General features: G+C 41.1%; 2 protein-coding genes across 3 annotated transcripts; one reads left to right on the top strand and one right to left on the bottom strand.

Annotated features, from left to right (window-relative positions):
* The first annotated feature begins 1,293 nt into the window (after positions 1–1,293).
* On the top strand, positions 1,294–7,270 carry LOC311496623 (uncharacterized protein). Of its 2 annotated transcripts, none has more exons than XM_084556521.1 (3): positions 1,294–1,998; positions 6,015–6,171; positions 6,305–7,270. In XM_084556521.1, the coding sequence occupies exons 1-3, from the start codon at positions 1,735–1,737 to the stop codon at positions 6,502–6,504; spliced, it is 621 nt and encodes a 206-aa protein (XP_084412647.1). In that variant the 5' UTR covers positions 1,294–1,734; the 3' UTR covers positions 6,505–7,270. The 2 variants fall into 2 exon arrangements, with proteins under 2 accessions (XP_084412647.1, XP_084412646.1); XM_084556520.1 differs by lacking the exon at positions 1,294–1,998 and adding an exon at positions 2,433–3,624.
* A 552-nt stretch (positions 7,271–7,822) lies between these two features.
* On the bottom strand, positions 7,823–10,862 carry LOC311497690 (uncharacterized protein). Its single transcript, XM_084558039.1, has 3 exons — positions 10,464–10,862; positions 8,894–9,010; positions 7,823–8,765 (listed from the first exon to the last, which is right to left on the bottom strand). The coding sequence occupies exons 1-3, from the start codon at positions 10,660–10,662 to the stop codon at positions 8,554–8,556; spliced, it is 528 nt and encodes a 175-aa protein (XP_084414165.1). The 5' UTR covers positions 10,663–10,862; the 3' UTR covers positions 7,823–8,553.
* Between the last annotated feature and the right edge of the window lie 495 nt (positions 10,863–11,357).

Here is an 11,357-nt window from a genome sequence, read left to right as displayed (position 1 = left end):
TTCCGGTGAACGTAATTTTACATACTTTCAGTCAGGGATGAATGGATTAACAAATAATTTAGGGACTATCGATAAATTGCAACTTTAAAAAAAAAAAAAAAAAAAAAAAAACGATGTTGTTTCCATCACATTTGTGCTGACCTATCCATATAAGCTCCCATATAGGCTCCACTTAACTCTTTAGCATGTTAGGTTAATTGGTAAATCTAAATCGACCGTAGATGTGGATGTAAACAGGAATGGTTGTTGTTCTTTCTGTGTCAGACTAGCGACCTACTTAGCAGTAATAGATTCTTCAAATATTAGTAACTTAATGTGCACAGATTTTTAGGGATACTCTGTTCAAAGGTGGATGTTTTCTGTAACAGGCATTTATCATGTTTGTTGTCAGTATCTGGGGTATTGCTATCCAGTGAAGAAAAAAAAAAAAACACACTCTGTATCAGGAGTGTTTGTTTCAGTGGGAAAATCAGTGATGTTAAATTTAAGACATGTAAATAGGACATGAAACATGAGACCTAACTCTGCAAATCCTAGATGCATCAGGTACAGGCATATAAACACACTGGTGTGTGTCAGAAAAATAAAACAAATATATAGATAGATAAATGAAGACTCAGCTTTTGCCTAGTACTACATGCCTGTGTAGTACTACAAAGCACAAAATGTGAAGAAACCAAGAAAGGAAACTGGAAAAGGCCCATATGGAAATAAAGGTGTTGTGTAGTAGTAGTAATAAATTATATGACATGAAAGCTATTCAAACAAACTGTTAAATTTAGATATTAAAAAGAAATATTCTTGTAAGATTAAATAAAAACACCTGTGTCTTATGTGTCCATGATAGTAATACAGTTTGACATTGGTTTTTCAGTCGCTGGATCGCATGCCTTGAAAACTACTAAAAAAAGATTTTTCACATATAGTAATATCCTGTGTCCTGTGTAATAATAAAATTTGGCATTGATTCAGAGTCACAGGCTCACATGTCCTTGAACCTATGGAGAAAAATGCTGTGCTATTACAAGATTTCGATTTAGGATATATGTTTTTAGCATAATTTACACTAATATGGGCAAGTCGGTACAAAGGTTTTACAACAAAGTTAGTTTTGTGTTATTAAAAGTGAGGGCTCGGCGGTGAGTTAACCGGCCTCTTGCTGCCAACACTGAGTGAACCTGAATAACAAGATGACGACAGTGGATCTTAAGTGATTGTCTGCTGAATATTTAACCTTAAACTAACTTCACTGTGGTGGAGCACATGACACAGAAGCAGAAGCAATTAGGACTATGATCAGCAAGCGAACTATATCGACCACAAAACTGGCTACAGCTGCCGCTGCAGCACAGGGTCTCCTTTTGGGCTGTCTCCAGAGACGGTTGTTCTGCACTGAAGGTTAATGCAGACGAAAAATTCCACTCCTGCTGGCAGAAGAGAGCAATGGTAGCAAAGAATCCATTTGTGGATGGTCTCCTTGTGAGACTAATGCAGCTGCAGCCTCAGCCTCTCTCCGCTGCATCTCTTCAGACCGATACTGTGGCTCAAACAAATACTTAACCTCATCTATAGTGTTCTCTGCACTCACTGAACACTACTATTGTGGTGGATACTCCGGTATAATCAGGATCTAGTAAAATGACACCAGAGTGGTCACCAAAGTAGTGGTCCACCGGAAGGGGCCGGGCTTCGACCCTCTGTTCATGGAACGACATTAATTTCGTCACTTCCGTTATGGGTCGTCGCTGTGTTTTCGGTTGTTCTAACTTCCGTAATCTTTTCCCCTTTCCTCTTAACCCCTGGTTAAGGAGAAAATGGCTGGAATTCACACATTTCGAAGAAGGGGGGCTTTGCACAAACTCGCGGCTGTGCGACAGGCATTTTTCAGAGGACGCTTTCGACAATTTGGCCATGTACACTGCAGGAATGGCGAGCTACCTGGTGCTTACAGAAAACGCAATCCCTTCTATGTACACTGTTGGTGCATCTCCTTCTGCAGTAAGTAATGCACGTTCACTTTTGGATAACTAACTATATTAAAGTGGTTGTGGAGGAAGTGGTTTTGGAAATAAAAACGAATGCGCTGCTCATGGGCGTCCAGTCACCGTCCACCGTAGGCCCCGGCTAACCGATTAGCTCTCATTGCATTGCTTTACTAATCACACGTTGGCCCATTTTGTCTTTTAAATTAATTTATCTTAAGCTCAAACCCTTTTAACGCGTGGAGTTGGACTGAAAAGCTGTAATACCCCGACTGACTAGTTGATAATCAGTCGGCCAGTTACCGTTTGGATATATTTGCGCGTCTCCTCCTGTAATTACGGTACAAGTGCATGAAAAAGTATAACACGTTAAATTCGACCGTAATCAAGAATATTAATACTTTCAGATCTTTCACATGAAATGTTATGGACCTAAAGGAATATATTTGTGGGAGGGAGATATTACTGAATTGTGTATGTGTTCATTAATTTATTTAACGGTTGGACATCATCTCACCAACCTGGCAACCCAGCCTTAAAGGGACCGCACTCTTTTTTTTGTTTTGTTTTGTTTTTTTGTCATTACATCGGTAAGAGTTTGATCTCGTGGTGTCGTTATGTCGAGAAGACGCTGTTTTCTGAGGTGTGAACGCAGGTTTCCTCTTTATGCTCTCCCAAAGGAAGACGAGGTGAAGAACCGGTGGTTAGTTTTCATCTTCACCACCGTTCCCGACACTTCACAGTACAACCCCAGCCTTTTATTGTGCTCCCTTCATTTTACCGGGGACTGCTTCCTGAACCGGGCTCAGTTCAGTGCTGGCTTTTCGCGACGGCTAGTCCTGAAAGACGGGGCTGTCCCTACTTTGTTGCGGCAGTCAGGAGGAGATTCAGGTCCACAGGCTGTGAGTATGTTTTATCAGCCGTGGACAAATAAGGTAGCAGCTATTGGAGCCGCCGATGTGTACACTCTGTGTTTAGCTGCAGGCCTCAGCTAAGTTGTTTAGCTAAGGTTATTTGGTTTTTGCAACTAGCCGTGGGCCACACTGACCCTAGCCTGGTCGTTACCATCCTACGTTTCCGCCCAATATTTGATTTCGGTCTCTCACGGAGTCTGGCACAATGTAGTTCCCTCAACCAATCAGCATCGTTTGGTGATGACGTATATTGTGCGCCGGAGTTCAGGCTCTTGCGCTTCCCCACTTCCGCTCTCAGTAGTAAACAGACCGCTGGCTAGTTTGCACCGGTTTTGGGATCGTGGTGGCAATGACTCTTCAAGATAATGGCTGTTAATGACATGTGCCGATTTTGTAAAGGTAATTTGAGAATAGGGGGGAAAATAAGCAACAGCAAACGTTTATTTGAAATGGAAAACATGAGAAGTACCGATGCACGCCGTACGCTTGTGCGTTTAGGTTTAGTTATTGACAACACCCCTCTGCGATCGGTTCGCGTTTGTCGCAAATGCTTCGTTTGGAGTAAGAAGTTTGAGCTCGACGTGGATAAGTTTTGCGAGTGGAAAAAACAGGAGGCGCCCGAGGAAGCTGCTACCTCGGCGGACAAGAGGGACCGAGATACACCCGTCAAAACTCCCAAAAAGTCAAGAAGGTCCACAGAGCCACCAGCACGGACCAGTGTGGCTGAGGTGGGTTTACAAATGTGGCTTCATGTAAGCCTAAAATGTCCTTATACCTGTCGTGATCAGTAGCCAAATGGAATTGTCCGGTTTCACGCGTGCTTCTAGCGTCTCTTCCTCCGTCGCCATTGTTGCTATGCTGTTGAACTACAAGCTTCGCTGGACTACAGGCAACTCGGCGGGCGAGTTCCGCGTCATCACTCAACTGTTCGCTGATTGGCGCGGTTACACATCGAACCGCGGAAGTGCATCCGTGCGAGACTGAAATCAAATTTTGGGCGGAAACGTAGGATGGTAACGACCAGGCTACACTGACTCAGAGAATGTCTAGTAAGGGGAGAACTTCCACTCTCACTGAACTTCCGGCTTCTGAACTGGTTGCAGTTCCACTCTGGTTCCATATGAGGGCGCTCTCAGGACGAGTGCGGAATGAATGGAGGTCTATGGAGCAGTACCCCTCAAAATCCACTTTTCTCAGGATATAATTTTTTGTGCAGTAATTTAAATATTGAATTTGAAAGGAGATGCAAAGAAATTACACACTGCTGGGTGTTAGATTTTTTTAGAGTCACTTATTTGCTTTAAAAAGTATTTTAAAATGTCAATGACGTCATACACATCGTACGACCAGATACTGCTTTACGGCAATCCTTCAGTCACTGCTTTGGTGCTTTCGCGCTCTGCACTTTCTTTTCTCTCGAGGCATGGACAACACAGCTGACACGGGTAAATAATCGTGCTAGAAGAGTTTCTGTTTCGTTGTTTTAAAAGACCGGGCCGGAAAAAAAAAAACTTGGGCGAAAAAGTCCGCCTTAACATTCTGGTCCCGCTTCGGATGCCACGATGCCGTCAAGCGGGATCTGGTCGTAATCAGTCCTTCACTGACCAATCAGCGTTCATTAGCACAATGCTAGCGTGTTATGGGCAACAACAACTCAACCTGTAAGAAAACGAAAGGACATAAGTTCTCGTTCATTCAACTTTTGACCTATAACCCATGTTGAACTTGCAAAACCTACAATCAAATCTGAGATTTCTCAACGACAATCGGGTGAAAGAGACACATTTAGCCGTTTAGCTCCATAGACTCCCATTCATGTTGCACTCATGGCGATCGCCCCCAGTGGAAATCTGGTGGAACTGCAACCAAAATTCGTTACAATGGGACTTAATAGAGAGTGGGAAGGTTCTCCGTAGACGGGCTCTGACTGACCCTAGTTGTGTTGCTGTATCTCACGTCATTCAACAATAGTCAAGTGTGAAGATGGACTGAATTAAAAGACTGCCAATTTGGCAACTGTTTGTCAAGCTTGTCGCGATATTTTTGTTGTGCGTCTTCTTCTTGTGTTACGGTACGGAGGCTGAAAGTGGCCAAAATGACTCGACAAGGCAGCGCGGCATTATTTTAAAGTTCCTGATTATGTGAAACAGAGTAAATCGGACGCTTTTGAACATGTTTTATGACAAATGTTTTTGTGTTGCCTTTGGAGATGGCAGAGAAGTAGACACAGTGAATCCCCGTTTAAATAGAATATAATAGAATGTCTTCATTGTCATTGTACAAGTACAGTGAAATCAAGGTGACCTAAGGTCTCCCCTTCCAGTTCTGCTGTAGAAGAACTGGAATAAATAATAATTTTAAAAAAAAGTAAAGGAAATGTAAAAACTAGAATAAAAATGTACAAACTATAAAACACTAACATGACATAACAATCACATTCACACATAATAATAAGTCAACTGTTATTGCATGTCACATGAAATTATTGCCATTGTTTTTTGTTGCACATTGTTGTGAGAAATTATTGCACATATGAAGCTATTACACGTTTGCACATAAGAAATTATTGCACAGATGTGTTGCACATTGGTGTGAGAATTATTGTGTGAATTCACATTATTATTTCTTTATGGCTGAGTTGTTCAGTGCGATTATGGCCATTTCTCAGTCTATTGGTTCTGGCCTTCAGTGTTCTGAACCGTCTACCAGATGGTAGCAGTTCAAAAAGGCTTTGATCTTGTATATTATCTTAATTGTTTTGTAGACTACTGTCACGTTGACGATGGCTGAGTGCAGTCTGTGGGCAAATACAAAAAAAGATACCCCTGAAATACATTGAAATATGCTTAAAACCATTTTCTTTCCAGATTGTTTAACATTTTCAATGGATTCTTCTTCTGTGACACTCTTACTTCTTACTGAAATCAGAACGTCTCCAATCATTTGGATTATTTCACTGCATTAAAACACTTTCCTGCATAGGTTTGCTGTTATTTTTACAGGAATCCGAGTTTGCCTGGCTTTCCATTCAGTGACGGAATAAACTGAATAAATATGTCATAATTATAGTTTGTTGATTGAAATGACTTAAGTGTTGCCGTTGTTTGTCACTTTTTAGGCCAGTGGTGGAAGTGTTTGCCCTGTGTTGCCAACTGTGAGACACGTCGCCTCCCAGACTGATTCTCCAGAGACGAAACTGGAGACGAGACCACAGACGAGAACTGTCGGCACACAGCTATCCATAAAAACTCTGCAGAATGCCTTCAGAAGTACAGGTTTGGAGTCCTATATATCATCTAGTCACGTGTGAAATTATTTTCATTGCCAATTCTGTAACCATTTATATAGCTGCTGTAAACTAGACAAGACTGTCAGGATTATATTTTCTCTTATCTTTATATTTTGCAGGTACCCAGGTGAGAGTGCCCAGCAGAGATTGTGGTGTCTGCACCCTCACCTTTCCCTTGGACAGTCCCATACTGTTCCTACAGCCAACAGTAGTAAAGAGACCGTCCAAGAGACCTCGACTCAGCCTTAAAGAAGAAGAGGAAGGGCCCTCGGAAAGCAGCCTGTCTGTGGCGGCTCATGAGCCGGAGAATTCAACGTGACTCTCAAGACTCAAGGACTGTCACGGGTTAGCAGTTGTGTCTTTCTTTTAGATTTTCTGAAGGCTCTTCGCTGAGCAGAGTTGATGAATGACAGCACACCAGAAGAAACAAGGGCTGAAAACTTGAAGTTTTGGGATAAAACGAGTGCCAAGAAACAGAATGACTCACTACAAGGTGTCTCCACCAAATCATTCATGCTGTGTGATGGACTTATTAGTAACCAGCTGAAGTGACTTGCATCTAAATTTTCACAATGCTCTACTTTTACTACGTCTGGTGCATAAAGCAGTGCACACACAGAAATCACCAGAAAGGAGAGGCATGCAGGTTCACCTAAGTGTTCTTGAGCACTGAACCCCTCAGCTGATCCATTGAAACTTTTAAATTATAAAAGACTAGTTCTTTGAGGCAACTAATTCCTTTCTCAGTTCATTACGTTCGTGTTTTTCCTCTCCTTGTTTGACTGCTCATCATAATTCATTTTAATTTCTGTTGAAATTAGACGGAGCAGAGCCACAAAACCAGACGCACATTTTAAAAATGTATTAAATAGGAAACAAACTGGCTCGGTGCAGTTTCTGAAAACGGTCATTTCACATTTCCCACTGGTTCACTTTTGTAAAGTTGTCTCCTGTTACAAGAGTTGCATCAGTAGCAGTGTTCAGCAGTTACTTTGTTTTTTTCTTTTTTCTTTTTTTAAGGAAATATATGAAAATATGCAGGTTCAGTAGATGTGTTGTAATAAAACACAGTCTTGTTGGTTCTATGTGCTGTTGAATCTTTTTTATTTTTTGAGCCGTGGAAGAGAAATCTCAGGTTTCAGTTTCCTTAAACTGCCCTGAAGGTAAACATGCTTGTATTTAATCCCTTTACTGATGTTTAGGAAGCCAGTCTACTACCAACCACCAGAGGGTGCTAGAGCTGCAGCTTAAACTAATTCTACTGAGGTCAACATGAATTAAACCATGAGATCAAAACAAAAAAAAGTGGCATAAAGAAAAAATGGTCAAGGTGATGACTTGGCCTGCAAAGTCCCCAGATCTCTAGCCAACTGTGCATCTGTGGGATGTGCTGGACAAATCAAAATTCCCAGTTTAGGATTAATAAAGAATCTATCCATCCAGCCAGCCAGCCAGCCAGCCAGCTAGCTAGCTAAACAAGCCAGATAAATGGCAGCTCCACCTTACAGCTTCTAGGACTTGCTGGTAAAAGTCTTAGTGCCAGATACCACAGATACCTTCACAGGAAAATCTGTGTGCATCACAATCACTGTCCTGAAAAGGCAGCAATGACTAGAAATCTGACAAAGTTAAGATTTAAAAAAAAGTTTTTATTAAATAAAGATGGGAGGTGTATTTTGTTTTCTTAAAAAAAAACTCAAATAGAAAAACACTTAATTATCCACTCTCGGTAGGAAAAGGATCTTTCTCTAAATCGGGGAAAACAGAAACATTTCCTTCAAGATAAAAGCTTTACATTTTAATTGTACAACACGTCATTGCACTCATACATACGGTACATAGTGTGTACGTCCTTCACTCTCTTATTTAAGTTTACTATAGATTGTTGACCACACAAATTGGGATAAAAGAGCGCTGGAAAACATTTTGTACCAGGTATACATTGGCTGTTAGAGGCCAACCACTACTTTATATTCCTCTTGACAACACACAAACCCATTTACTAAATAACAGCCGTGTTTGGCTCTCTTTTTTCTTTATACTGACACAATACTAACGCGTAATGCCAAAATACCAAAATAAAAACTCCTTTCCTCTTTCCCACCTAAAATTAGACATAATTGCTAGAACAGTAAGACTCAAAGTCACAGTACAGTGTCTATGAACTTTATGATACAATAATTCATCTTAATATTATAAATATATGTATGTATAATTATACTTTAACAGTGTCCAGTAGTTAGGACAGTATTTACAACATGATTATATTACATAATACTAGAGAGAGATTAGAGACGGTACATTGATACAGATCAGGATCAGAGGAGCTTTTAGTTTCAGGTGACAGCGTTGGTACACCCAGCTGACTTCAGCGTGACAGCAGCAGCGAAACGGCAGCAGTCAGAATCAGCAGTGTGGAGTGTACCCGAACGGAGTCTGCCCCGTTGTAGTTGCAGTAGTTGGAGCTGCTGCAGCAGGTGACGGCGTTTCCGTTTCCGCTGGAGTCGACTGAGGCGGTGGAGGCAGCCCCCGAGCACGTGGCCCGACTGGCACACTGCTTCACGATGGCTTTTGATGAACCTGAACAACACACACACATAGATAGATAGATGGTTACTGAGGTTTCCTTCAGTGATCTCAACCAGATTAAATAAATAAAGTGACTTTAGGGTGTTCTCAGGCAGAGATCTGATATACTGCATAGTTACCAAATGTGTCGACGATTGTCATGCACGTGTCGAGCGGCACCTGACACTCCTGTGTGCCCATGTTGCATTCTTCGTTGGTGGAGGTGGAACTGCACACATAGCACTCCAGTGACAGCACTATGACCGTGTGAGGAACAAGACAAAACAACTGTCAGGCTGAAACATAAGGTTAACTCCATGCTGTAAAAGAAACACATCTAAAGGAGCAAGTTCAGAGGCCTGAACCAAGATTAATATAACATTATTGCTGTTTAATAATGATAATGATGGTTAAATCTGACGGAGGGGAGCAGGATCTATTGTGATATAGTCCGCCTGTTCATTTTGTTTTAAGTCTCTACATTTGTACTCACGGCTGTCCTGGTTTGGTCTCGGAGAATTTGAGAATCTTGTTTGATTTACAAGACCGACTTGGCTTTAATAGAAGGAGCATGAATGGAATGCGATCTGCTAAATCTTGTCAGTCTTTGAGGAATTCACCAATTAAAATGCTTTTTTTTTATGTATAAACGTGGGTTGGAAAGATTCTTTCGGTCCGTCTTGGTGCTTAGACAGAAGGAGAGAAGCAGCAGAAACCTTGTTCATCTTGTTCACGTTCAACCATAAACTCACAGGGAAAAAATTTAAAGTCCCAATAATAGAAAGAGAGCTACTCCCCATGACAAACTTGTCTGGTGTGCTTTATTTAATTATAAAGGTAAAGGCAGCTGCATGTTGTTCCTCCCTTTCAGAGTTTATTGTTCTGCTCTCTTATGTCACCAGACCGAAACATTACAGTAAACACACAACTACATACTCAGTGTTGTACATCAGATTCTTACTCACACCGCCTTTTAAAATTAAAATTCACACTTGTTGCCTTTTTACCACGTGTTTGATTTCTAATTTTTTTAAACTCTTTTTTGTAAGTAGCTGCACAGCACAATATAACAGCGCAACGTAATCATGGTTATTCTGATGAGGTCAATACAAAGATAACAACACAGCATAGGTTGTGGAATACACTGTATGTGAGAAACCCAAAGCCAAAAGTTAATGTTAGGGACAGAGTTTGAGTCTTAATGTAATAATGTGCAGTGGAAATAAATTACAAAGGACTCTGGAGGTTTTAAAATGAACCCAAACCCCGGAGTCGAGTTAATTATTAATCAAGATAAATAGAGTAATACTCTCACTGTTAAATTTGTCCTTCAGCAACTCAATCAGCCTTTGTGCCAAAAACCCCTTATTGTATTTTTGGCGATTTGTTGGTTATTTTTAAATAAATGTGACATTATCTGTAGTTAAAGTAATTCTATGCAACAAAAAGAAAAAGAAATAAATAAAAATTAGCATGTGATTTTAGAAAAAAAAATGGTTTCATTTGAGTTCAAACTTTGAATTTCAGCAAAAAGTTTGAATTTGATCACCAGAAACCAGTAACGATTAACAGCTACAATCAGTTTTGCTCGTTGATTTACCCCTTACCATTCACCCTCAAATTGACTGAAGTTATAACTCCGTCACCCCATATGTGCAATTACTTCCAAGACCATCAATCTACAGCACCAGCAATTTTCAGCTTCCATACCTGGAGAGACAAAGAGGAAGAGGAACACAAGGCCGCGCAGCATCTTCTCTACCGGTGCCTTAACTCTGTCCACCACCTGAGCGTGTGCAGTCTGCAGTGTTGAACCTGTCGTTCCCTGCTCTCTGTGTGTGGTTTCTGTTGTTTGTTTTAGAGAAAGCAACTTAAGTAGATCCACCCACATCAAGCACCACCATGGCATACGACTGAAAGCATCTCATAAATGTTGTTCCGCTCTGTGTGTAGAATACATTCCTCGACCTTGCTCTGGTTTCACAGATACTTCCCTTTATTTATCTACTGTCAATCACGGACACGGCGCGTTAGCCATCTTCAGTAATCTCTGTCTCGAATGCAAGGATTGTGTAGTGACTTTCAGGAGGAACAGCCTGGCGTGTACTGCAGGACTTTGAGGAAATTTGTCTCGAGGAAACTCAAATCCATTGAATATAAATGTGTACATAAAAAACTACAGCCTTGTAGACAGTGACATAATTCATAAATCTAAGAGGTTAGTCAGTGCAGGTTTATTACAATAAAACCACTTTTTTATTAATGTTGCATCCTTCCAAATAAATAAGGGTCGTATTTAGTTTCTACCATGACCTTAATCTGGCTCCTGCACACACTGCGGGACTAAAAACGCTTCCTCTCTTATATAAAGGAGACGTCACCGCTAAGAAAAAGCCCACATTAGTGTATGAAACTGTGAGTTTTCAAAATGCTTGTTATGTGTCCGCCTTTCAGCCACGCCAATCTCGTATCTGTCATATTCCATCTGTGCTACAGAGGTATGCACACACCCAGGACACACCCACTGCACACCTAAGGTACAAATGTACTTTTAGAGTCTGCTAACGTTCACATGTTGGGGCATGAACCTTAAGCGGACGCGCC

The sequence above is a fragment of the Chelon labrosus genome (genome assembly GCF_963514085.1).
Source record: "Chelon labrosus genome assembly, chromosome: 12".
NCBI classification, from domain to species: Eukaryota; Metazoa; Chordata; class Actinopteri; order Mugiliformes; family Mugilidae; genus Chelon; species Chelon labrosus.
Note: the sequence above shows the minus strand (reverse complement) of the source record. Positions and strands in the feature narration are given on the sequence as shown.